Source organism: Pipistrellus hanaki (assembly GCF_964339955.1).
Source record: "Pipistrellus hanaki genome assembly, chromosome: 8".
In the NCBI taxonomy this organism is placed as follows: Eukaryota; Metazoa; Chordata; class Mammalia; order Chiroptera; family Vespertilionidae; genus Pipistrellus; species Pipistrellus hanaki.
The window spans coordinates 50,491,229-50,518,437 of NC_140510.1; the positions used below are offsets into that span (position 1 = coordinate 50,491,229).

At 38.3% G+C, this 27,209-nt stretch overlaps 1 protein-coding gene across 2 annotated transcripts in view; it reads right to left on the minus strand.

Annotated features, from left to right (window-relative positions):
* TTN (titin) overlaps positions 1–27,209 on the minus strand; it is a 277,411-nt gene that overhangs the window by 74,701 nt on the left and 175,501 nt on the right. For both annotated transcript variants that reach the window (XM_084892040.1, XM_084892042.1), the window contains 46 exons: positions 26,179–26,302; positions 25,412–25,678; positions 23,557–23,654; positions 22,765–22,933; positions 22,402–22,668; positions 22,033–22,299; positions 21,664–21,942; positions 20,953–21,361; positions 20,655–20,779; positions 20,278–20,544; positions 19,265–19,534; positions 18,860–19,162; positions 18,452–18,754; positions 17,988–18,175; positions 17,782–17,896; positions 17,391–17,675; positions 17,139–17,290; positions 16,286–16,433; positions 15,954–16,131; positions 15,317–15,438; positions 14,919–15,206; positions 14,515–14,811; positions 14,209–14,395; positions 13,634–13,749; positions 13,248–13,547; positions 12,758–13,057; positions 12,559–12,664; positions 12,276–12,472; positions 11,884–12,189; positions 11,508–11,786; positions 10,633–10,932; positions 10,230–10,532; positions 9,754–10,116; positions 9,134–9,436; positions 8,697–8,996; positions 7,975–8,271; positions 7,584–7,868; positions 7,203–7,496; positions 5,218–5,517; positions 4,791–5,099; positions 4,511–4,701; positions 3,506–3,935; positions 670–978; positions 395–543; positions 275–307; positions 47–176 (listed from right to left, as the gene is read on the minus strand). In XM_084892040.1, the coding sequence (XP_084748166.1) occupies positions 47–176; positions 275–307; positions 395–543; positions 670–978; positions 3,506–3,935; positions 4,511–4,701; positions 4,791–5,099; positions 5,218–5,517; positions 7,203–7,496; positions 7,584–7,868; positions 7,975–8,271; positions 8,697–8,996; positions 9,134–9,436; positions 9,754–10,116; positions 10,230–10,532; positions 10,633–10,932; positions 11,508–11,786; positions 11,884–12,189; positions 12,276–12,472; positions 12,559–12,664; positions 12,758–13,057; positions 13,248–13,547; positions 13,634–13,749; positions 14,209–14,395; positions 14,515–14,811; positions 14,919–15,206; positions 15,317–15,438; positions 15,954–16,131; positions 16,286–16,433; positions 17,139–17,290; positions 17,391–17,675; positions 17,782–17,896; positions 17,988–18,175; positions 18,452–18,754; positions 18,860–19,162; positions 19,265–19,534; positions 20,278–20,544; positions 20,655–20,779; positions 20,953–21,361; positions 21,664–21,942; positions 22,033–22,299; positions 22,402–22,668; positions 22,765–22,933; positions 23,557–23,654; positions 25,412–25,678; positions 26,179–26,302 (11,008 nt within the window). The remainder of the gene's footprint in view (positions 1–46; positions 177–274; positions 308–394; positions 544–669; positions 979–3,505; positions 3,936–4,510; positions 4,702–4,790; positions 5,100–5,217; positions 5,518–7,202; positions 7,497–7,583; positions 7,869–7,974; positions 8,272–8,696; positions 8,997–9,133; positions 9,437–9,753; positions 10,117–10,229; positions 10,533–10,632; positions 10,933–11,507; positions 11,787–11,883; positions 12,190–12,275; positions 12,473–12,558; positions 12,665–12,757; positions 13,058–13,247; positions 13,548–13,633; positions 13,750–14,208; positions 14,396–14,514; positions 14,812–14,918; positions 15,207–15,316; positions 15,439–15,953; positions 16,132–16,285; positions 16,434–17,138; positions 17,291–17,390; positions 17,676–17,781; positions 17,897–17,987; positions 18,176–18,451; positions 18,755–18,859; positions 19,163–19,264; positions 19,535–20,277; positions 20,545–20,654; positions 20,780–20,952; positions 21,362–21,663; positions 21,943–22,032; positions 22,300–22,401; positions 22,669–22,764; positions 22,934–23,556; positions 23,655–25,411; positions 25,679–26,178; positions 26,303–27,209) is intronic.

A 27,209-nucleotide genomic window follows, 5' to 3' on the forward strand; every position in this document is an offset into this window, starting at 1 on the left:
AAATAATTTGTTCTTATTCCATGGTAACTTTTAAAGTCTTTCTTACCCATGACTTTAACTCTGCAACTTGCAGTCTTCTGTCCTGCTTTATTCTTGGCTGTGATGCTGTATTTGCCTGAATGAGATCGTTTACACTCCGGAATAACAATTACCGATGAGTTTTCAGCAGTCTCCAGCTGTACAAAATCCCCAAACAAACAGTAGTTATACACTGAGTGAAATACTGGAAGTATTGAAGTCAACTAGATTCTGAATCTTTTGCATTTTATCTTACCTGTGCATCTTCGGGTATATCATGAACTCCATCCTGTTAGAAAAGAAGATGGTCAGTTGTAGTGTAAATGTTCTTTAGAGTGATTCAATGGGAGACAGAGAGAATTATAATTTTTCTCACCTTCATCGCCTTCTTTGCCTTTCCATCAAATTCCCAAGAGGATTTTGGTGTCGGGCGTCCCTTGATGACAGCAGGAATCCTAATTTGTGTGCCAGCTTGACAAGTCAGACTGTCCTGTGCTCCAATGTCAATGTAAACTTCTGGTGCCTCTGTACCACCACGAATAATAGAACAGGATTTAGCTCACCTCATTCAATAAAGTAACTGACAAAGCTTCAGTAAATTAACCCATTGGATAATAATATCCAAAGGCGAGTGCATAGATGGACCAGTACCTTGAATATCAGTTGCAGGGATCTCTCCAGTTGTATCACTTGGTTCAGATTCACCAGCTTCATTTACAGCTTTCACTCTGAACCTGTACTTTCTGAGTTCTTTCAAATTCGGCACCACACATTCACAGGTAGTTAGAAGTTTATCTGGCTCATTTACTCTTTTCCAGTCAGTGGTTCCCTCTTCTTGCATTTCTACAATGTATCCTTTGATTGGACTGCCACCATCTTTGGCTGGAGGTTTCCATGCTAGCGAGATGCTTGACTTTGTTTTATCTTTTACCTCTGGGCAAGAAGGTGGACTGGGTGGATCTAGTAAGACAAAAACCCCAAACATATAAAGTTTTAAAATGAATGGAATGCTAGATTTATATGCCACAGAAATGTTGTACTGTACCTGATCATTTTTTATTTTTAATCTTTTGGAATATTAAAATAGGTATTCCAAAAAAATAAGTTACTTTATAGAATAAATATAAAAAATAGTCTATTTCAGTTAGCATTAGTCCAAAAACAAAAAAAGCCAACAACTATTTGGGATTAGAAAGACTACTTTGATATCTAGATCGATCTGCATTCTATTTACACATGATTAGTGAAAAACTATTTTACTTTTAAGATCCCTTTGAAGAGATACTACAATATTTTTACTAAGAACATTTTAATTAATTCACCATAAAATTAAAATTAAAAATGATTTTATCGTAGCTGGTAAATCTTTGAACACAAACTAATCTTAAGACCCTACAGAGTCATTGTCTACAATCTTATATAATAAAAGGCTAGTATGCAAATAGACTGAACAGTAGAACAACCAGACACCTGAACAACCGGTCACTATGACATGTGCTGACCACCAGGGTTGTTTGCAGAACATGGTGAGCATTGGCCATGGTGGAATTGTGGAGCAGGTGAGTGGGAATGTGAGACCAAGGCAGGGCACCAGTCATTGTCACTGGGGTGAGCCTCTGGTGATTACTGAAAATTCTTTGCTCCCGTATGCTGAGGTCCCACCCAGCACTCGTATGTGCTGCTGATGCTGGCCCTGCTTGCACCCACGGCTGGTGCCAGAGCTGCCACCAAAGTTACCTTGCATCCACTGCCAGTGCCTGCAGCCTGTCCTGATCACTTAGTACCATCAGTGGGTGCAAGTGGCTGCCGGCCTGATCGCTCCTAAGGGCTCCACCTCCCCCTGCTCCTGAGGGGCAATCGGTGAAGCAGCTGCTGCTGGTGCCAGCTCCGATCACTCCATGCCATCAGAGGGTTTGAGTGGGGCAGGCACCGTGAGCACATGGGAGCAGCTGGAGGAGGGCTGCTGGCAGACAGGAAACCTGGGAGCCATGGCAGGAAGGGTCAGGCGGGGATGCAGAGGATGGGCTGAGACCTGCCCTTGTGCCTACAGCCCACAATTCCTTTTAAGGTGCATGAATTTGTGCACTGGGTCCCTAGTAATCACATAATAATCTTTTACATTCTTTTTTAAAAAAAATATATTTTATTGATTTTTTTACAGAGAGGAAGGGGAGGGATAGAGAGCTAGAAACGTCGATGAGAGAGAAACACCAACCAGCTGCCTCTAGCACAACCCCTACTGGGGATGTGCCCGCAACCAATGTACATGCCCTTGGCCGGAATCGAACCTGGGACCTTTCAGTCCCCAGACCAACGTTCTACCACTGAGCCAAACCGGTTTCGGCAATCTTTTACATTCTTGACAGTGATTTATAATTAAAGAAATTATTTTACTCTATTGATCTTTTTAACCACAGCTCTTCTCGCTTTAGTACCTAGCATAATTCCTTGCACATAGCATATGTTCAGTAGTACCTTATAGAGTGAATGAATGGATACTACTTCATTTTATACATTATCATCTACATAAAACTTAGAATATTTTTCATCTTCTTTTTAACAAATAGCAAAAGTTTTTTTTTATAGAGTATCTAATCACACATATTATATAATAAATGCAATTAACCATGAAGGCCATGGAATTTTAATTTTTCAACCGATTTTCTCATAGATATTTTAGAAGTATTTTTCCTTTTATTTGACCCCACAGACTGTGCTTGAGAATCTTACACATTTGTTTAATAAACATTACTGAATATTTAGCAACATTTTGCTTTTTGTTAAATTCCTACTGGAGGTTCTGACTATTTAGTGAGGAAGAGAAATTTCCACAGTATCTAATGAGATATGGATTTATTAAAGTACTAGTAGATTTATTAAAGTACTGTGCAGCAGTAGCTTGCCAGTATTTTGCTGCCATCCTCCAGTAGCTCTCCACCCACTGCCCTGCCCTCCTATAGTTCCCCTTCCCCTTCCTAGTCCCCCTTCATAGCTTGCTGCCCTGCTCCCTCCTGTAGCTCTCCACTGCCCACTTGTGGCTCACTGCCTCACCCTCCTGCTGATCCATGATCCCGTTGTTACACTTCACGGTGTAATGACCATTTGTATAATATATTACATCTTTATTACAGAGAATCTTTATTATATAAGATGGGAGCAGAGAGGAGCTTATGTCAAGGGTCATTGTTATGTGATTTCTCATAAAAGTACTAGGTTTAATCCAGGAGTTTAAAAACTATATGGTTTTATGTGTGTTTGTATGTATATATACATTTATAGAGATAGTTGTGCATAGTGTGTGTGTATGTATGTAAATAAATATATATACACATATACATATATACTTTGATAGTCTATATAAGTATGAAACTTTTGACTCTAAAAAAATAAAATAATTTGGCATAGAAAAATACAAGAAATTTAAAAGCAAAATTATCCAGTTAATGGCTTTGCCCTTTGTAAATTCTAGAAATGGAAGCATACTTACATATGGGATCTCCTGCAACCTCTGGATCTGACGGTTCACTGGGAGGGCCGATTCCTGCGACGTTTATTGCCATTGCTCTGAACTGGTACTTAACACCTTCAATCAGACGAGGAACATTAAATTCCACGCCTTTTGATCCCACTTTGGTTATCGGTGCTCGGCTAACACGTGCCCAGTACGGACTTCCCTCTTCTCTCTTCTCCAGCCAGTAGCCAGTGATGGGAGAGCCGCCATTGTCCAAAGGAGGAGTCCAGCTCACTAGCATCGACCCTTTGGTGCGCTCCAAAACTTTTGGTTTTCCTGGAGCTCCAGGAAGGCGATAAGGATCTTGAATGGTCACTTTATCCGATTTGCACTCATCACTGATTCCGTATTTATTCGCTGCCCTAACTCGGAACTCATACTGTCCATTGGGGATAAGTTTCCAGAGCTAGAAATCAGATGAATAGTAACTTTTGAAAAAAGAATATACTTATGTTGATTTTCACTTATTTTAAAAATTAGTTATTTTGGTAGGGAAGACTATAAAAATAAATCTATAAACTCTGATATATATGTAGTTTAAAAATATGTAGACTCTAACATGGAGAAAGATTTTAAAATGAAAATATCTAAATTTATTATTTTATTTTATTTTAAAAATCCTTAGTGAAAGTATTAGATAAGCCTGCTTTTTTCTACCATTAACCTTTTATAGCCTGCCCCCGGCCCCCACCCCAGGCCTCCACCATCTTATTGTCTGTGTCCATGGGTTATGCATATATTTGCATACAAGTTCTTTGGTTGATCACTTCCCATAGCTAATAATGGATCTCTAAAGTAAAAGATACTTTGTATATCAAATAATTGTATTTATCAAGTAGCCTTATGTGTATGGTGCTACAAACTACAATGAAATTTTTTGGTTTTGAGTTTAATCATTAAGTTCCAAGGTTATGCTAGACTGGTGTTTATTCAAAGTCTTGCCCTTTTAATGTGTATAAGAAAATATTTAAAAGAGTTTACCCCATATCTCCTCTCTACGGCAGTGTTGGTGACTTCCTCCCATTCAGACTTCTTCCTACTTGCATCACGTTTGTCAATGATATAATGGGTGATTTCACTGCCACCGTTGTCTAGAGGGGCATCCCATGTCAAATAGCAAGATTCAGCTTTAATGTCTGTGACAGCAAGGTTTCTTGGTGGGGAAGGACGATCTGGAAAGGAACCAAAAGAGGAGACTGGGAAGGCAATTCCTAAACAGACACTGGGTTTCGTTTTGAGATAAAAAAAGCATGTTGCTTACCATAGACTTCAACATGAACATTTCGGAAGACGGAGCCAAGGCGATTGGAAGCTGTAATCGTGTAAGTGCCTTTGTCCTGCCGGACTGCTTTGGGAATGATAACCTCAGTCTTGGCCTCACTTCGGGATACTTCTTCCTTGGTTATCTTCAGTGCATCCGTGGGTTTTTCAATCACAGTCTCATTCTTGGACCACTCAATCTTAGGCATTGGAAGGCCTGTCACATCTGCGGGAATGTTAACAGGCTCCCCTGCCATAACCTTGATAGTGTCTCCTCGAACATTCAGGCGCAATTTAATGGCTGGAGGCACTGTGCAAAAGAAGGACAAGAGAAAATTAGCGAAGTCACAAGGATATTTGCTCAACCTATGAGATAAAGGCAACGCTGTAAATTACATTAAAAGTATTATTATGCTCAGAGTCCATACCTTCATCATCTTGTATGACCACATTGAGAGGCAGGGATGGCTCACTCTCACCAACTGCATTGACAGCTTTGACACGGAACTCATACATTTGGTGTTCATCAAGGTTTTCCACCAGAAAAGATGTGGTTGGGCAGAGTCGCTTGTTAACTCTTTCAAAGTCAGGTTTGTCGTGACGCCGTTTCTCAATGATATAGCCTTGGATGGGGCTGCCACCATCAGTGCGGGGCTCTTTCCAGTCAAGGGTGATAGTGGACTTTGTCCTTTCTGTATATGTGAGCCTCTCAGGAGCCGTCGGAGGACCTTTAACCAGAAGCAAGTCGAAATGACAAGCATGAAGTTCATATAAGAAATATTTCACTTCAAATTAATTGTGTGAAAAATATGTTTCTGTGTGGCCTAATCTTAATACTCATCTTTAAAAATCCTTCTCAAGACATCTTCATTACCTACTTATAGGCATTCACAGAATTTTTCTTAGTAAATTTTAGCATCAAAATTGATTAAAAATAAATTGAGGAGCATGTTTGTTTGTTTTTTTGTTTTTTTGTTTTTTTAAAATATATTTAGCATTTTAGATATTTTTACCTCTGTCACAGGGAAGCTTCCAATCTTAATGAACTAAGAGAATGAGTCTGTGAAGTTTGCTTTGGATGACCAACTGAGAGCAAAGTTTTGTTGACAGACAGTGGATATGTCTACTGAACTTGTTTTGAGTCATGTTGTGTCAAGTGTGGGCTTAAAATGTGTTAGAAAGAGAATTTATGTAATGATGCTGTAGTTTGGTGTCCTGAAGGACAAAAACCAAAAGAATAAGCTTTGAATGGTGAAATTAGAGCTGATCCACTCTTATGGATTACTAGAGGCCCAATGCACAAATTCGTGCACAGAGAAAGAAATTAATTAGAAGAACTATATTGGAGGCCAGGGAGGGAACATAGGAGGTTGGCTCTAGGGCATGTCCAGCCTGTCCCCATTGGGCTGATCAGGGCTGGCAGGCCAGCTGGGGAGGGACCACAGGAGGGCTCCAGGGCGTGTCAGGCCTTTCTCACCCAGTCCCAATTGGCCAGACCACAGTAGCAAACTAACCTATTGGTCAGAGCATCTGCCCCCTGGTCAGTGCATAATATAGTGACTGGTCCAGAGATCGACCCATCAGACACTTAGCATGTTAGTCTTATATATATATATATAGATTACTTAAACCTGAGCAGAGTTCTATAGTGGAAGCCCATATCTGTTTGATCCTCTGATGAAACTAGACTATAGAGAAAATTCTGAGATGAGCTATCACAGTGATGGTATAGGAGGTAATATTTTTTTTTTTTTTTTTTTTTTTTTTTTTTGTGTGTGTGTGTGTGTGTGTGTGTGTGTGTGTGTTTAGGTGGTGGTAGAGAAATAATACCAGCTGTCTCTTGGGGAATGGGTTCCAAGACTTTGTTTTCTTCGATGACATGTAAATGTGCATTACCAGTGTGTGCAATTTTAGGGTTTCATATTTGTTCATATTGGTCAAGGAGATTTCCTATGGTTGGTTTTTATTCCTTGATGGCTCTTCCTGGTTTGGGGCTTTCCAGGGTAGGAACTACTTGAGATCTAAAGGAAGACTAAGATATTTATCCTAAGGCATAGATATCTGTCCTGTAACCTTTCAAAAACAATGAACTTTCTTTAACTATTCGGCTATTAAATTAATTACTTCAGTGTATTCTATTGTAAAAATACAATATTTCTAAATTGTTTTTAGGTTCTTGCTAAACTCCAGTAAACTCAGGTTTTTTAGTACATATAAGCATGGTTGATTTTGTGTAAAAAATTAGTGAGCCGAAAATTATATTAAATATGGTATTCTTAAAGGTGCTAGTATTTATTTGATTTACCTTTATTATTACTCCCTAGCTAGAGATCTTGATACTGTTGGGAGTTTGAAGCCATAAATAGAAACAAACAGTATTTATTTTATAAACACAATGAAAACCTTTTTTTACCTAGTGGATCAACTGCAAGAATTGGTCCTATTTCAACAGGCGGGCCACAGCCAAATTTGTTCTTGGCAATCACACGGAACTTATATTCTTGTCCCTCAAGGAGACCTGTGATATCACATTTAGATCTCTCAGTCTCTATGGGTTGTCTCCAAGTATGCATCTTGGCATCTTTTCTTTCAATAATAAAGCCCGTGATTTCACTTCCTCCATCATCTGCTGGATCAGACCAGTTCAGCAGACACATCTTTCTGTTTGTTACAACAGGTTTTAAGTCAAGAACTGGACCAGGGACATCTGCAAAATAAAACATTGAAAAAAAAATCAATACAATAAGATAGTCTAACCTGAAAATCCTCTAAAAATCCAAGTAACATTCCTTACCAAAAACCTCTGCCCTGACTGCTGCAAATTTGGAACCACAGCTATTGGTAGCTGTAATCACATATCTGCCACGATCTTTTCTCAATGCTTCCTTGATAATTAGTTCGGATTTGGTTCCAACATCCTCTATTACAACACGGTCTTTATCCAGTTCTCCTTCTTCTATGGTCCACACTTTCGTAGGCACTGGACGGCCAGTTACCACAGCTGGAATTCTGAGAGTCTTCCCAGCCATTATTTGTATTCCACCCTTAACAGAAACATCTAGTTCTATAGATGGAGGCTCTGTTGATAGAGAACAGTCAAACGTTAGCCCAAGAAAGATGTGGGGGGAGAGGAGACCCATACCAGGAAAATAGCCATAATCCTTATCATTATAACTTTTAAGTACCTTGAGGTTCAGCCACAGTAACAGGTCCCGTTTCTCCAGGTGGTCCTTCACCTGCAGCATTGACGGCACTCACACGGAGTTTGTAATCTGCACCCTCTCGGATTTCTTTGACAGTGAATTTACGGACCTTGATCATCTTCTCTGTGCAGCGTGACCATTCATTTGTCCCAACCAGCTGCTTATCGACAAAGTAGCCAATAATTTCCCCACCGCCATTGAAAGCTGGGGGTTCCCATTCTAGTTCAATAGTTGTGGTGCTTGTGTCAGTGACTCTTGGGACAGGTGGTCCAGGTGGAGCTAGAATGAATATACAAATCAAAACTCACTGATGGTTTCAAAATGTACAGTAGCTCACCTGTCCCACTTGTTTTTCATAGTGCATTGCATGTGACATGGGTGAGTACTGTTTTGTGAAACTTTTAAGTTATATATACAGATGTTTAAAACTTTACATTGTAACCTCAATATAGTGTCACTGCTATGTTTTGTTTGATTTTCCAGTTTTATTGAAATATTAGTAACATATATGTAGGTTTAAAATATATAACATGATTTAATACATGTATATATTGTGAAATGATTACCATAGTTTATTAACATCTCTATTCCCATACATAATTACCATTTTTGTAGTGATAATATTTAAGATTTGCTGTCTTAACAAACTTTTAAGTATATAATCACCATGCTGTACCCCACTTTCTTCTTAAGATGTTACTTACAGATTGGATCATGTGCTGTTTTGGGATCTGAAGGGGGACTGAATTTTCCAGGTCCAGCGGCATTTTCGGCACATACTCTGAAGACATAGGTGAGTCCTTCTAAAAGGCCTTCTACATTGGTCTTCAAAGCATTCAGGAGGTTTCTGTTGACACGAGACCAATGTGTACTATTAACCTCACGTTTTTCAAGCCAGTAGCCCAAGATGGGGCTTCCATTGTCCTTTGGTTCATTCCATTTCACTAGCATGCTGTTACTGGTAACATCTTCCACAATGGGCTTATCAGGTGCATCAGGTGGTTCTGATTTAAAAAAAAAAATAGCATATTTGAATTAATTCCCTAGTTGTGACATAAACATTCAAATTCAAAAGCTGTGACAATGTATATAGCAATGTATATGATCAAAAGGCAACATTTAGATGCTAAAGGAACCTTACCAAATGGATCTTTAGCTGTAAGTGGCTTTGAAACACAAGGTGGTCCAGGGCCAAACCTATTTTCAGCTCTTACACGGAAGAGATACTCTTTTCCTTCAATCAGTTTTGTCACTGAATACTTGCAATGTCTGAGTGTTGAAGTGACAATAATCCAGTCTGAGTCAGGTTTTGTCTTATCTTTCTTTTCCAAGGTGTAGTTTATAATTTCACTGCCACCATCATCAAGGGGTGGTTCCCATTTGCAGAGAACTGAGTTCTTTCTAATATCTTCAAAGACAAAGTTGATCGGAGGTCCTGGTGTATCTAATATTTCAAAAGAAAAAGGTGATTGGAAATTTGTGTAGAAATAGTTTCAGCAGAAAATTTAAATGTTAGTGTGTTTCCTTTGACATAAACTTTTGATTTTCCTATATATATCTGTCTTTGTATCACATAAGCTAACGAATAACAAGGTTGGTTGATTTCTTTCATATAGCCAGCAGAAAAAAAAGGGACTAAGAATACCTTGATGAAGCTATTTCCCATTTCTTTTAACTGCCCCCAACAAACTTTTATTTGAGTTTTACTAAAACTCTTATGTTTACTGTCTTCCAGAGGGAAGGGTCGCTTTAACTACTTACCCAGCACACTGACAGAACAAGGAGCTTTTGCGATACCATGGTCATTTTCAGCTTTGATCATATACTGGCCATGGTCTGGTCGAACAGAATCTCGGACACGTAGCTGAGATTCTCCTTTTTTACTACTGTCAATACTCAAACGCTCCACCAGAGGCGAGACAAATGGCTCTTCTTCTTGAACTTCACCTTTCTTTCTTCTAACCGTGGGTGCTATTCGTTTTTTCATTTCTTCTGGTGTCAGAACATTTTCATCCTTTAGCCATGTAATAGTTGGGTAAGGAGACCCAGAAATTGTTGCATCAAGTGCTATTTCATCACCTCGTCTTACTTCTAGACTTGTCCTCATAATGACTTTTGGTGCATCTGTAATGATGAAAAACAATAATTGTTTTCAATTCTGATTAAAATATCTAACAAACCATCATTCTCATCTATTTGATAATGGAAAAGCACCAACCCAGTTAAACAAAACTTACCAATAGGATCTACAGCTTTGGTTGGAGGAGTGGCCCGAGAAGGTTCACCAATACCAGCAGCATTTTCTGCTCGCACACGGAACTGGTATTCCTTTCCCTCTTCAAGTCCTTTTGCTGTATAGGTCAGGACTGGCACCAGGTGTTCATTGCATCTCTTCCACCTTTCTTCACCCTTAGCAATCTTCTCTATGATGTAACCCATTATCTTGCTCCCTCCATCGTACAAAGGTGGCTTCCATGTAATAGTCATTGCCTCAGCTGTAGGATTATGAACCTCAACATCTATAGGTGGATCAGGGGGCTCTGAAGAGCAAGAGAAAAACTGTGAATATAGGAAAGTCCACCTTCTTAAAATAAACTGCACATTAATTCCTAGCTATATTACATTCATGTCAAAACTTACGCTTTGGATCTTGAGCAATGACTGGATTTTTAAGTTCAATATATTCGCCTCCACCAATCTTGTTGACAGCTTTAACACGGAAGAAGTATTCACCATTCGGTATGAGGTCTTTTACAGACCAAGATAGTTTATTCTCACCGGACATGACTGGTATATATGTCCTCCTTCCAGCTTCTCTGCGTTCCAGGACATAATGTAGAATTGGGCTTCCACCATCATATTCTGGTGGTTCCCAGGTTAATTTACAAGAACTCTTGGTCACATCACTTGCTTTAATATCTTTGCATGGTCCAGGTAGGCCTATTGAAAATAAAACTTATAATTACTATTGTAATCTGAAAAGTTATGCTGCTAGTATACTCTTTAGAAGTGGGACTATTCACATTTTGGGTGGGACAATCTTTGAGATACAGGGATACTACTGCAAGCCATGTAGTATCCCTGGCCCCCAACTACTAAATGTCAGTAGATCTCCCTGAATCTTTGTCCCTGAAAGAAAAATGGTCCCCAAATTTCCAAACACCATTTGTGTGTTTGGGAGGAGTGGCCAGAAAATGTTATTACCCCTAGCTGAGAACACTATGGAACAATGCAGACAACTAAAAGGAATATTGGTTATTTTAACATTCTTTGGGTATTCTATATCTTTTACTTAGATTAGTACTTCACATGCAGAAGTAATTTAGGCAAATCAGAGTTTAACTACCTATTTTGTCTCTTTACAATTGTTTTGCTTCTCATATTGGAAGAAACAATCTGAAAGGACATTTAGCTTACAAATGGCCAATTCATGAAGAAATTTATACTAACATAATGAAGTTAACTATTTTCCCAACACATGAGGAATGACTGGTGTTTTATCAAAAGATGCTTACCTATGACTTTGACATTGATTGAGGCAGTTGCTGAGCCAAGCTTATTTTCCAGTGTAATAGTGTAAACTCCTGCATCTGCATGGACACTCTTGGGAACTTCAAGGTTTGCTGAGAAGTGATCACTCTTCATTGTTAGTCTATCACTTGCTTTAACTTCTTTGCCATCTTTATGCCAACTAACGGTTGGAACTGGGACAGCTCTGAAGGGAACAGGAATGTTTAATTTTTCTCCTTCAATAACAACAATGTCATGAGTCTCCAGATCAATTGTTGGCTTGCCTATAAGATAGAAACCGAGAGAGGATAAAAGAGTATGTTTAAAGGCAATGCATGAGTGAAGCTGTTTTATTAATTAGAAAAGGAACTGTGTTCTTACAGTCTGGATCTTTGGCAACCACATTTTCGGAGATTTCAGATGGCTCACTGACACCAACAGCATTGACAGCTCTCACTCTCAGAACATACTCCTTATCAGGAACAATACCTTCTTCAACCTTGAATTTTAAGTCTTTTATGGGGCGAGAATTAACTCGCATCCATTTCTCAGTGCCTACTGGACACATTTCAACATGGTATCCTATAATAGGGCTTCCACCATTTTTCTCTGGAGGCTTCCAAGCAATGTCAATGTGTTTTCTTCCAGCATCAGTCACATGCAAGTCAAGGGGAGGTGAAGGAGGACCTGAAAAAAAAAGAATGTACCATTCACATCCACAATCTCATCATTAAGCTCTAGAAAATATTCTTTGTATGGTCAGCACTACTTACTTGTTGGATCTTCAATTGACAGAATTTCTGTGGGTTCACTTGGGTGACCAACTCCAGCTTCATTTTCCGCCCGAACCTGAAACTGGACTTCTGTGCCTTCAATGACATCAGTTACTCTGAAATTACAGTCGGGTCCTGAAGTCCTTCCAGCTTTCACCCAACGTGTACCTAACTTTTCTTTCTTCTCAATGATGTATCTATCGAAATAATAAAGCATTTCATTAGCATCAATAGAAAAACAAAGTTATGAATTTTTATGTAAATGCATTAATTAAAATTCTACCTCTGTATTGGTCTTCCACCATCATTTTTAGGTGGTTCCCACTTCAGATCAACATGTCGTTTTGTCACATCAACAACTGTAAGAGCATAGGGTGGTCCAGGGGTGGCTGAAAACAAAATATTCAATGGTTAGAAAAACCAGGGGGAACAGTGATAATCCACAGCAAATGGTGTCACAGAGATTAAGTTAAATAGCATACTAAAGGTGTCTTTGGCCAGGACGGAGTCCTCAATTTCACAGTAGTCACTTTGTCCTATGGCATTTTCTGCAGCAACTCGGAACACATATAAAGCGCCCTCTGTCAGTGGGGTTACTGTGCACTTGGTGTCCTTGACAGTGGTGTCTACTGTTTGCCAGCCTTTTCGCCTCACGTCTCTCTTTTCCACAATGTAGTTGGTGATGGGGGATCCTCCATCTTTCTCAGGGACTGTCCACTTCAGGTCTGCTGTATTTTTGGTGATATTAATAACTTCAAGCCAGCGAGGTGGTGATGGAGGATCTGAAGCAGAATAAAAGAAAAGCAAATATAATTTTTTATTGTCCAATAATTAGTCTTCACTAAATTATCTAGAATGTTGTGTGGCAAGGATGAAATAATCTAGTAATGAGTTTTTCATATTTTCTCATATTGTAGTTCTCAGTTATAGTTTAGGACAATTCATCTACCCTAAACATCAAGAACGACTTACATAGTTTCTCCCGACAAAGCACAGGGTCGCTGGGTTCACTGGGCTCGCTTTCCCCAGCCTTATTCACAGCTCTAACTCGGAATGAGTATTCCTGTCCTTCCATGAGCCCTGGGAGCAAATGCTGAGTGGTGGGAACTCCTTCGGCCACTCGGACCCAGTCATCTGTTCCAGTCTTTAGCATTTCGATGACATAAGACTCAATCTTTGCCCCTCCATCGTGTTCTGGCTTTGTCCAACTCAATACCAATGATGTTTTGCCTATATCTTTCACGGTTGGTTTTCCAGGGGGCCATGGAGGATCTGCAATCCAATGAAAGGAAATCAACATTTAGATTTGTCAAATAGTAGAAGCTACAAAAGAATCACATAAAATATATAAATAGTACCTATGGGATCCTTGATTAAGATGGGCTCAGTTGATCTACTTGGTTTTCCAGGCCCAGCAAGGTTTTCAGCCAGCACACGGAATCTGTACTTTTTCTTATTGGTGAGACCTTTCACTCTGGAGTTGGAACAAAATGCCAGTTGAATTCCATGAAAAGAAGCAGAAACATTTGTCTATTTTAATAGAAGAGACTAATTTGTTTAAATTGTGGGAAACTTACTTGGAAATTTAACTGAAAACATTCCAATATAAATTTAACATTGCTTTTTAACTATCACACACTTTAGGTTTGGCTAAATATACCAATCTAATTATAATACTATAGCAATGATCATTATCATAATATCCTGGAAGACTAAGCACTTTGAAACTTCCAGAAAGTTAATATTTTTTTAGTAACTTAAATGTGGTTGGAACTCATATCAATTTTCAAATTATGTGCTAATGGAAAATATAACTAAAATACTTTTAAAATTATAGTAATATATAATCATGTATAATCAAAAGGAATACTAAAGAATAAACATTTGTATGCACTATTAAGTTTTAACATCTTGATAGAGATTGTGGGCATACCTGTATGTTGTGTCCTTTATTGGCATCTTATTGCATTTGACCCATTTATCAGTATCAGGATCTAATCTTTCAACCCAGTACCCAGTGATTGGGCTGCCACCATCATCGTCTGGCTCACACCATGTGAGAGTCACTGCATCTTTAGTGATATCAGAAGGTTCCAGGCGAGTTGGAGGTCCAGGTGGATCTATAGATAGGATAATAATATGTGTTACATGCCCTATATTTAATAGAACACCTAAATCCAAGTTTGACACAAGCATCCTTACCCCATCTCCTAACCCCCCTACCGATTTATAAACTTACCAAACTGAAATTTGGCTGTTATAGGAGCGGCCTGAACTGGCTCGCCAACACCGTACATGTTTTCTGCAGCAACTCTGAAGAGGTATTCTTTATTGGGTGTTAATTTGGTTGCCTTGAAATTCGTATCCTTGACAGTTGATGAGAGTTTGTGCCACATATCGCTGTCTGTTGCTTTTCTCTCCACAACATAGTTTGTGATTTTAGATCCGCCATCATCTCGTGGGGGGTTCCATGTTAGAAGACATGACTCGTTGGTCACTTCTGTGATGTCAAAAGCAGCTGGTGGTCCGGGTTTATCTATGGATGGCATTACATATGCAGGAAAAAAAAATCATTAAAAATGTTTTATTTTTAAAGGTAGCTGCTATGAGTTTGCCTGTTTTTAAAACAAGAGCCTCCCTTACCTAGGACATTCACTTCTACCACAGCGGTGGCCCGACCACAGACGTTCACGGCCTCAATGATGTACGTGCCAGTGTCACTGCGCTTACTGTCGACGATGGTCACCGTGGATTTGTTAGGAACATTTTCGATGGTGATCCGATTGTCCTGCTTTAGAAGCTTTTCAGCCTTCGTCCACGTTATTTTAGGCTCAGGCTTTCCAGTGACAGTGGCAGGAAGTTCAATCTTCGTTCCTGCTTTCACAGTGAGACCAGCAAGGAGCTTCACGTCAAGGAAAACTTCTGGAGCCTCTGCATTGGAGAGAGATTATTTACCATGTTAACAAGTTCAAGCAGGAGTAAAGTTAGAAGCCTGATGGGTAAAACAAACAAACAAACAAACAAACAGCAAAAATAAATACCCTGAGTGTCCACAGCCTGGATTTCATCGGTGGGTTTGCTTGGCTTGCTGGCACCCAGCCTGTTCAGGGCCTTCACGCGGTAGGAGTACCACTGGCCTTCTTCAAGACCTGTGACTTGCATTCTGTCAGGAAACAAAATAGGTTATTTTACTATAAGGCCTATCATCTGTTCCACCATGTAGTATTCTTAATATTTCCAAAATTCATATCCCTGAAATAATGGTATTCTTTAAATCAATTCTGGGTTGCTTCAATACTGTAACTAATGAAAACCTTGAGCAGGGGATTAGTTTGACAGCAGGACCTCTTAACATTAGATGGGCACAACAGGGAAATCCTCTACGAAAAGGACCTAACATTTAGATTTTTCCCAAAAGAAAGCTCATTTTAGTAACAGTAAACATTTACTCTTGTGCCAAGATTTATTTATTTATTTATTTATTTATTTATTTATTTATTTATTTATTTTTTACCATGAGCAGGGATACAAATGGAAGTTGTTTTAAATGCTGAGGGCTATTCATTTCATAGTAGGGAAAAACGGTTCGCTAGTTCACACACACTAAGAAGGTGGCAAAGTAAGTTGTTGACTTTTTCTAGCAGCTTAGCTGTTAGAAATATGATTTTAAAAACGTACTTTGTTTCTGCCACTGGCTCTCCACAGGCGACCCATCGATCAGAACCACGTGGGCACTTTTCAACTAAATATCCTTTGATACGTGAACCACCATCATATTTAGGTGGATCCCATGTTAGGAAGATGCTCTTGGCTGTTCTATCTCTCCATTTAACGTTCTCTGGTGGGTCAGGTACCGCTGTAAGATTTTAAAGAGAGTCAGTCTTATATAGGCCATCTATGAAATCTTCGTATTGTCAACCTATATATTTGCTCCATAATTTCAACTCCAGGTCTAACAGCATAAACAGGTCACAAGAGGCTAGATGATAAATCATCAAGGAGGTACTCACTTGCAGGAGCTGACATGTTTACAGGTTCATCAACATATGCAGGTTCTCCAGGACCACACTTGTTCCGAGCACAGACTTTAAATAAATATTCTTTTCCTTGAACAAGATCAGGAACTGTGAATTCTAAGTCAGTCACACAGTCCATAACCTGGGACAGATAAATACAGTTAATTAGTTGTTTCCCAAGTCAGAAGATTTTTTTTTTTTTTTTTTTTTTTTTGCCACGAGCAGGGATACAAATGGAAGTTGTTTTGAATGCTAAGTGTTATTCATTTCATATTAGGGAAAAACTGCAAAGTAATATAAAAAATATTTGACCCTTAATATAAGGTGAAACTGTTTCCTGGTTCATATACACTAAGAAGGTGGCAAATAAGGTGTTGACTTTTTCTACCAGTTTAGTTATTAGAAATATGATTTTAAATCAAGATAAAAATAGCAGTGAGTATAAACTGAGGGGAAAATTGGACAGATTACACCAACTATTGTAATCTAGTGGAATGAGAAGAAGTATGATCACCATTAAGAGTTAAGTACTTAATATCCTTAGAATGGCTTATAGCTTAAGAGGGGCATATTGGTTACTTATCAGGTACCGAGTAAGTGGTTATTTTTTTGTTGTTGTTACTGTTGCTTTTATAAAACAAACCTAGTTGAAAATTTGGTAAGCCTCACAAAATAAGGCAGTTATATCAAATTTTGGTTGGGCTACCTCAGAAAGCATTAGCATTAATTCATTTAAAAAAGCATTTCAGCAAGGTATAAGTAAAAACATATAAATTTTGCATGGCATCCCAGAATTGTGAGATTTCCCTACTCTTCTGGAGTGGGTGAGTTGATACAGAAAACTCACTTTAGTCCATGTTTTCCGGCTGACTTCCCGCTTTTCAACAAGATAGCCAGTTAATGGACTTCCTCCATCATCATCTGGTGGCTCCCAAGTCAAATGTACTGAGTCCTTGGTTATGTCACCATATTTCAGTTCTTTGGGTGCACTCGGGCGAGCTGAATAAACACAGTCAGAAGTCAATATCATTAATAGCGTGAACCAATATTTATGAATACTGTCAAATCACTTTAGATAACAAAAGGTTAAGTTACTTACCAATTACATTGACATCAATTTCCCCAGAAATTGCCTTCACAGGATTTTCCAGTTTCAGTGTATAAATTCCCTTGTCTGAACGTTCACTTGGAGAAATGACAAGTTCAGCATAGGCAGATAAGGTTTTCATTTTCACATGATCTCCTTCTTCTAATACTTGATCTCCTAGAGACCAGGTTGCAGTTGGCCTTGGATAGCCCGTACTTGGAACCAGGATCTTGATAGGATTTGGGACAATAATTTCCAGACCATCTTTAAACGTACTTAAGTCCATTGTTGGTTCAACTACCAAGAAGAAAAAGGAATGAGTTTCCAGTATTATACTTAAGTCCCCTGTACCCTGAAGTAGCTATGTGCTGTTCTCAGATCTAAAAACAAAATATACACTTACCAAAAGCATCGTCAGCTGTTAGAGGACCAAGAATTTCAGATGGATCTGAAACACCAGCTTCATTTTCTGCAGACACTCTATATAAATATTTATTTCCTTTTTGTAATCCAGTAACCTAAAATTATGAATCAAATATTTGTAAAAAACGTATACATTTAAGTGCATGATCATACACTGAATATGGTTTTTGGATAGAAATGCCCTACCTTGTAGGTCAGTTCAGGGACCAGTTTCATATTGCAACGAATCCATTTATCTTTCCCTTCTTCACAGCGCTCTATTATGTAGCCCAGGATTGGGCTTCCTCCATCTTTCAGAGGAGGTTCCCATGTAAGCTGAACTGATGACTGAGTCTGTTCTGAGGAATTTAGGTTCACAGGAGGACTGGGTCTCTCTGGAGTGGAAGAGTAGGAGCACACCATTTAAATCAGTGACAATGTATTAAGACAGTGCTGGAACCACTTCTATCATCCCCATTAAAATATCAGGGTTACCGAATTCATTAAAGAGAAGCAGTAGGAAGTCTACATTTTTATGATTTTCAATTTTTTCTGATGTTCTACTTTTTCATTAACTTTGATTTATTTTAATTGATAGACTTAAATTCTGGATTTCACGAAGGTGTTACTTCCCCCTCTCCCCCCCCCCCTTTTTTTTTTGATGGGCTTACCAATTGGATCAGCAACTTTGACGAAGGGTGTGGCTGCACTTGGTTTCCCAACTCCGATTCGGTTTTGGGCTCTGACCCGGAAACTATACTCCTGTCCTTCCACCACATCAGTGACTGTTGCCGATAGGTCTTCAGCTCTTACTGTCATGGCAGTGTCCCACCTGATAGAAGTCTTGTCCCTTAGTTCAATGACATAGTTTGTGATCTCAGCACCTCCATCGTACTCTGGTGGTTCCCATGTCAACGAGACACCAAATCTATTCACATCAGTGATGGTTACATTCAAAGGAGGGCCCGGAACATCTGGATTTCATCACAGAAAAAAAACAAAACAACACATAGCCTTTGGTTATATCCGGGATCAAAGCAAAGATAAGCTACTCTGCAGTTTATTTTAAAAATTCTTACCATATTTGCTCCTTGCTTCTACAGGATTGTCAGTCTCTACTGGTTCACCAGTGCCAACTCTGTTTCTTGCACTCACACGGAATAGATACTCAACTCCTCCTTTTTGTAGTCCAGTGACGGTGAACTCACAACTGTCTGCCCGGTCAGTGGCCAGAACCCAGGTCTTTCTCTTGATGTCACGTCTTTCAACAACATAACCTATGATTTTGCTTCCACCATCAGTTAATGGTTCTTCCCAAGCGAGGCCCACTTCACCATCAAATGTTTCTGCCACTTCTAAGTTACGCACTGGCCCAGGAACATCTGAAATGCACGTGTAAAATTTTCATTTTTTTAATTTTTTTAGGGTGCTACCATGCTTTTAGTTGTGCTTTGCCAATTAAGTCCAATCGACTCAGGGCTTACCGATAACTTGTAAATTGATGAATCCTTCTGCTTTTCCATGTTTGTTCTGAAGCACAACTTTATATCTTCCTTTGTCTCCTGGCTTGGCCTCTAAAATTCTGAAGGAAGTTTGTTCAGCTGTAGTATCTACTGTTTTTGATGACAGAGCTTCATTTTCTTTAAACCACTCAGCTTCTGCTTTGGGGTAGGCCTCATAGGGCACCACCATTGTCAGAGGCTGGCCGACATCAACCACGAGGTCTTGATCAGCTGTCTTGATTTTAGGTGCCGCTAAGTGAGAAAAATAACAGGTCAATGCCTTTGCGTTATTTCTTGTAGTCCAGCTATGCCACAGCTTCTTCACTATGCATTTGTTAGCAGATATTGGTTACATAACCTTAGACTTATATCACAGTAACTTTACAGCAGAGCACACTAACTGAGTTTGGAGTTCTCATATTGCAAATGATCATGCTGGAGAATTATTCTTTGCCAAAAGTAACAACAGGGGACTAAATATAGTCAAAACATGTTTTGCATTAAAAATAAATTAGGCACCTCACACTTAGTTCAAAATAAACCAGACACATTTTTTCCCCCTTACGTATAAGACGTACACTAGTGCGTTTTCATAATAACAACCTAAAAGGATGCCTCAGAAGCTTAGGTCCAGGTGAGAACAGACCTAAGAGGCCCCACAGGGGGTTGGAAAATAGAAGAGAATTGGGCTATTGCAATGTCTGGGTTTGCTGGGAAGACTCTCAAGGTGTTAGGCGAATCCTAGAAAGTAGTGAACGTCTGCCATGTGACAAAGATTGTTCAAGATTCTGGCATGTAGAGAGGAATGCTGTCAGTTTCCCTTTACTGAGGACACTTTGTTGTAAGGGAAATTAGTGTAGTTAACATGAGGCTAGGGTTTAACAGAAATAAAGGGCGTTCACAAGCATTATCTCATCAATTAGCTGAGAAACCCGAAACTTACACAGTATCTGTGACATTGTGGGGATGTTGGAAAATAAAAGAAAGGGACTTACCTGCCAGTTCCAGCTTCGCTCTGGCTTCTTTGTCTTTGGCAATAAATCTGTATTCACCCTGGTCACGGGGCTTAATATCACAAATCTGTAGCCTGTGTATCTTTCCTTCACTCATCATCTGGTGTTTGTCACCCTGGACAATAATCATGTTATTTCGTAGCCACTGAACTTCCACCTTATCTTTGTTGAGCTCAGCCATAAAGATAACATCAGCCCCAGGGGCTTCGAGAATATCTTGGGGAGGCCTGATGATCTCAACAGGGATTTCTGGAAAAAATAAATAAAATGAAATCATAATCCAAATACGTTTGTGTTTGGAGTAACAACTTTCATAAACTGATACTAGTACTAAAATTGTCCTTTCACTTAATTCGTACCTTCCACAAAGAGCCTTGCTCGTGACTTCCTGTCTTCTACTCCACAAGCATATTCACATTCATCATCCAGTCTGCAATCTTTGATAATGAGTCTATGTATGCTGCCATCTTTTTCAAATTTGTATCTAAAACGGAGAGGTTGACTTACTGGTTAGCTTGCACAATGACCACTAAACTGCCAAAAGTGCGTTTGTGTGTGTGTGTGTGTGTGTGTGTGTGTGTGTGTGTGTATATATATATATATATATATATATATATATATATTTACAGAAATAGAGATTAAGAAGCTTTTGCTTACTTTTTGCCTTCTTTGATTTCTCTCCCATTCCTGTACCATTTTACATTTGCTTTCTCTCTGGACAGCTGGCAGGAGAAGACAGCATCATCGAACTCTGTGACTGTCTGGTCTTCCAAGTGTTCCACAAATTCTGTAGGAGCTTCTATGATGAGAAGCTCAGCGACAGATTTATCTTGTCCAGCCGTGACAATGTATTCACCCTCATCTGGGAAGCCACAGTCTTTAATAATTAGAGAGTGCTTGTATTTATCAACTCTGTATACAACACGGTTGTCAAAAGCCACTTCTTCTCCATTTTTGGTCCATTTCAGTGTTACATTGAGACGATTCACCTTGCACCAGAATGTGACAGATTTCTTTTCCATTGTTTCAATATCTCTAAGAGGCTCAACAATCCTCAGGTCTTCCTCTGTTATAAAGAAGAATAATGTTGATTTTGTTTTTCATAATAGAAATTTATTTTATTTTATTTTTAAAAAATATATTTTATTGATTTTTACAGAGAGGAAGGTAAGGGATAGAGAGTTAGAAACATCAATCAGCTGCCTCCTGCACAACCCCTACTGGGGATGTGCCTGCAGCCAAGGTACAGGCCCTTGACCGGAATCGAACCTGGGATCCTTCAGTCTGCAGGCTGATGTTCTAACCACTGAGCAAACCCATTAGGGCAGAAAGTGATTTTAAATCACTCCTGCCATAGAAGTGACTTACCTTCCACTATCAGATTGGCTGCACTCTTAACATTTTCACCTCTATGATTTGTCAGAGACACATTATAGTTGGCTTGGTCATCTAATCGCGCATCTCTAATTCTGAGGGTGTAGACCAGGTCTTTTTGGAGAATGATGTATTTTGAACTATCAAATATGGCTTCCTCATTTCTGAACCATTTAGCTTTTGCACCTTCAGTATTGACTTCGCAGTTGAAGACGACTTCCTGTTGTTCTTTCACACGGGTGTCCTTAAGAGGAACTATGATCTTGAGTTTTTCTGAAAGCAACCAACAAGATTTTTTAGTATGAAGGAAGCCCCAAGATACCAACCAATCTAAGTGAACTGTAGAAGCAAAGACAAACTTACCAATTACTGTCAAGTGAGCTGCTGCTCTGGCAGCCCCAACCATGACAACGTAAGTGCCCATATCTTGTAATGTGGCGTCTTTCACAACTAGGATCCTCTTTTTGCCATCAGCAATAATGTCATATTTATCTCCAGATTCAAGTGTGTTATCATCCCTCTTCCACTGGACTTCAAAGCTTTCCTTTGATATAGTACAGACAAATTCAGCCTTTTCTCCTTCCAGTATTTCAAGGTTTTGAGGCTTTGAGATAAATTCAGCAGCAAGTTCTGGGAAGAAACAATTTGCAAAATATTGAAAACTTAAGCATTTGCATCTCAAATACAACAAATATAAATTTCTTAAAATATTATTCACAGTAATTTTCATACCATGTACTTTGACTTTGCCATCTGTTCGAGAACTTGGGAGCCGGCAGTTATAGCTGCCTGTATCCTCAAGTTGGGCATTCTGAATGATCAGAATTCTCTTTCGTCCATCAGTGAGTATTTCATATCTTCCTGTTTCAATGATCTCTTCATCCCCTTTGTACCAAGTCACTTCTGCTCCAGGCTTGGAGACTTCACAGACAAGTTTTATAGTGTCTGTTTCACTAACTTCAATATTGGCAAGATTTTTTGTAAAGACAGCTTCTTCTTCTGCAAGAATAATTTTTTAAAAATTGAGTTAAGTGGAAATTATCATTCCCCCCCACCCAATACATAAACTTATGCAAAGAAAGACTTTACTCTTACCCAGTACTGTCAGCATGCCAGAAGTTCGTGCCGTCCTTACTTCACAGGAATATTCTGCCTCATCATCCAGCAGACATTTGTTGATGACAAGAATGCGCACTGCTCCCTTTGATATGATGTCATACTTTTTGCCCTTTTTAATTTCAGCACCATCTTTAAACCACTGGACCTATATTTAAGATAAATAAATACCTTTATCAGTTTTCCTGTTGTCCCTTCAGATAAGTGTCAAGAAAAATATGATCCTTAGTTTTTTGTTTTTTTTTTAAAGCAACCAATAGGCTTTATAGTATGAAGAATCAAAGTGGTAAATACAACTCAGCCCCCAAAATATGTCAACTACAATTGTAAAATGAATTTTGATAAAATCAAGAACAAACTTCTTCAATTATTAGTAAGTGATACTATCAGTATTTATTAAACATGATGGGATCGTGTAAGTTGAGAGCCATAGAGGGCTTCATGTAGACCAATTTGTTTGTTTTCTGGATATGTAAACTGAAATTTAAATGGTAATTAATGGCAAGCAAACGTGAGTACTCAGTTGAGACATATGAAATTGCTGACATGTGATTATTTTTAACCTAAGAAAACAGAAATTTCATATGGTTCAGACTAATAATGTTTAAATAATACTAAAAAGAGAACAATTAAATGAAGTATGTATTTCATACTAAAGTAATAATCTTTAAGATTATCAGATAGGTGAGATTAATTTTTTTATTCCATTTGGTTAAACCAAAAGTAAACATAAAGTTGACAATACAGGATAGCAACTATATAATCACATACCTTTGCATTTTCTCGAGAAATTTCACACTCAAACCGAGCCATTTCTTTTTCTTTAACTTGAAGGTCAGTAAGTGGTCTTAAGAATTCCACATGAGGGGCTGTAAGGGAAAGTCATCAGATTTCAAAATGTTTTCTAGAAACTTATTCTGACATACAGTAGTACATATCAAGAAAATGTGAGTATTTTGCAGGCCTTATTCATCTTAATAAGCTATATTGATTTTGAAATCACTTGGAGTTGCCCTTTAGGTATGATATTTTACTTTTTTACATATCTGTAATTTTCATAAAATAATCTGGCATATTATAGGGCCAACTAATTATGTCTATCATCTATCTATCTATCTATCTATTATCTATCTATCATCTATCTATCATCTATCTATCTATCTATCTATCTATCTATCTATCTATCATCTCTCTATCTCCAGCTCAGTTCTCCTGAATAATAGCTGGAAGAAAAATCCCCACTGATACTCTCCAGAGTTGAAAATTGATATTGCAAAGGAAACACCAGAAGCAAAGAAATAGCATCTTGTTTAATGCAACAAGCATAATCTTTGAGAAGTTAGAATTCACAATAATGCAGCTTAAAGCACTATGACCAGTAGTCTTGTCTATGGCAAAAAGGCACGAACCTGCAATTGAAATCACATACAATCAGCTTTTAAAAAAATAAGCTTCAAAGATGTATGTCACATATATGTCAGACATAAAATCTATTAGTGTGACAAAGCAGTGTGCTTATGGGAAGGTGATGCTTTTGTAAATCTCTTGTTTCATTTATCTCCAGAATTAAGTCAGCAGAAGTACAATCCCTTGCCCTTCCTTCTTTCAGGGCTCCTTGTGAGTGCCTCCCAAGATAGCTGTCCTTGATCAATGAGATTCTGGGACATAAATACTAACTAATAGGCTTAAAACTATTGTAGGCTGATAGTAACCGAGCCTTCGTGGAGTGGAGACAAAATAGATGACAAAAAGAAGAAGGCGACCCAAGAAGCTACTCTGTCATGGGCTAAAGCTAAAGCAGAGCAACCACAAAGTAGAAAGAATACACCGGAACACGATGCATGGAAGGAAGCAGACTCACAGCCATTATTTTGTAGCCGTTGACAGAAGAGAAGCAACTAAATCAAACAGCAAGTACAGCACAAAATATGCACTGAAAAATGTTATCACTGGACAAAAGAATGAATGAAAAAAAAAAACAAAACAACAAGCTAGCATGTGCTATTCTGTAACAGGACATTATATTTTTCCCCAGAGGAAGAAGTAATGCTAAAAACATTGGAGCTCTCTTCATTCACAGCACCAATGAATCCAGGCTTCTTTCCATCTTCTTATCCATTCTTATTCTCGGAGAAAGCATTATGTGAAGGGGCTTTATCATGTTACAGCAGGCCTTTAGCATGCTCCTATTCAAACTGAAGCTTCATGCTCATTTTCTAGGTGTTCCCCATTCCCGAGGACTCATTTTCCTGCCAAGTGGAAATTGCTTTCCTTTTGTTTAAAAAAACATAGCTCCCTTCTTGTCTTTTTCATTCAGTTTGTTCTTATCTGTCTGAGGACATTCCTACAGGAGGCATATCCCATGTTGCCAAAGAGCACATCTGCTTGACTACTCTGAGAAGCATAGTGAAAAGTGAGCAATCTCTCCATTATCACACCAGAAGTATCAGAGGATTTTTTTTTTTTTTAGAGGACCAGATTAAGTCAGTATCAATATTATAAGTTGCCAAGAAATGCAGTTAGGCCAAGAAGGGCATGCAAAAAGTTGTGTGTTTTTTTGTTTGTTTGTTTTGTTTTGTTATCAAAGAGTTGCAAATGAAAAGACCTGTGTAAGAAGAATACTTACGCACGACATTCAGGTTACAGGAAGTCTTAAAATCCTTAGCATCACAAGTGTATGTTTTAATATCCTCTGGGGTACAGCCATGTATAATAAGTTTTCTGACCCTGCCATCAGCAACGATTTCATACTTCTTGCTTTTGAGAATTTCTGTGCCATTTTTGAACCATTTCACCTTAGCATTCTCCCTGGATACTTCACACTCCAATATGGCCGTGGCTTCCTCTTCGACCGTCTGGTCTTCAAGAGGCTTAGTGAATTCAACTGGGGGTTCTGAAAGAATCATACTTATTAGCCAAGGCATTCCTCCTTTCTTCTGGAAGAGTTGTAGGACCTCCTCAACTTTCCTCTTGTATCTCCCAGGCTTTTTCTATTATTAAATTTCATTTGTAAGATTTGATTACACACAAATGCTTTTCTCTAATAATGATGTTTCATCATTATTTTCACATACAGAGGAAGAGCATTTCTAAAGAATATGAAACACCAAGGAAATAACAGCCAACTCTCGGTTAGTAAAGTGATAAATACCTAGTTTGATAATAATTCTTTCTCCAGTTGTTTATTGAATACAATAAACCTTATGCTAACTCAATTTTGACTCAAAAAGAAAAAGTCTGTGTTAGGCCAAAAAGTAAAAATAGACTTTTGAATATTTGGTACATTATAATAATCTATGTTACTCAACATAGAAAGATTAAAGATAATTGAGATTCGGCATTATTTACGAACCTTTGTATTATACATGTTTTTAAAAATAAGCCTGCAATTACCTTTCACGAAGAGACTGGCTTGGGTTTTGAAATCTTTTGCTGTTAGTTGGACTTCTCCAGCATCTTCTAACTTTACATCCCGCAGAGTAAGTGTATGAACTTTTCCTTCTGAACGTGTGACCACCTAGTTTTTTGAGAAAAAAAAAGTGCAGTTTAAGAATATTTGAAACAGCAATCCAATATATATAGGTGTATTTAATTCATTTAGATAAATAGTTTGAAACAGTGCTTTCCAAGTTCTTTTATAAGTAAAACACATATGTACTTGAAAATGATTTTCACGAATAGCTTAGAATCCTTAAGGAAATTTTAGATTTTTATAAATACCCTTAATTATTACTAAGTGGCTTTTTATCTTAAAATACTGGGAAAATTTTTATTTATGCTTTGGTGTGTATGTGTGTGTGTGTATGTGTGTGTGTGTGTGTATTACATTTGCCTCCATTCTGTCACTGGGTTTATATAATAAAGAAAGAACATAGAAAAGTTAAATCATAAAAGGAAGGAAAAAGCTGATTACATATTGTAAGTGGAAAGTAAACCTTATATTCTAAATGCAAGGTGTTTGCCATGCAAAAAACTAGAGCTCTTCTTCCCAATCATTTTAGCAATTGAAATTATTTTGCAAGCCAAGTAAACCTATGTTTAAAATAATTTGCACAATTTCTTAATTTTGTTCAAAATTACAAATGAAGATGTTGACTCTTGTGCACCTCAGGATTGGGAAAATCCAGCATCAAACAGGGTTACAATTGTTCACATAAAAGTGAACAATGGATAAAATAACTTTAGAAATGGTTAAATCAGCAGACAACTGTGATAGTAGAACATCAAGACAAATGCTGCCATCAATGTTATTATCTGAATAATAAATTCTTGTGTAAATGCAACCTTGGGCAATTTGAAGGGGTCGTCAGTAGGACAATGAATTGTCAAAGGGCATCTCCACCTTTATATGGACTCTCACTAGGTCCCATAACTGTAGTATGTACAGTTGAAAATAAGGCTACCAGACAGGGCCATCCTTATAA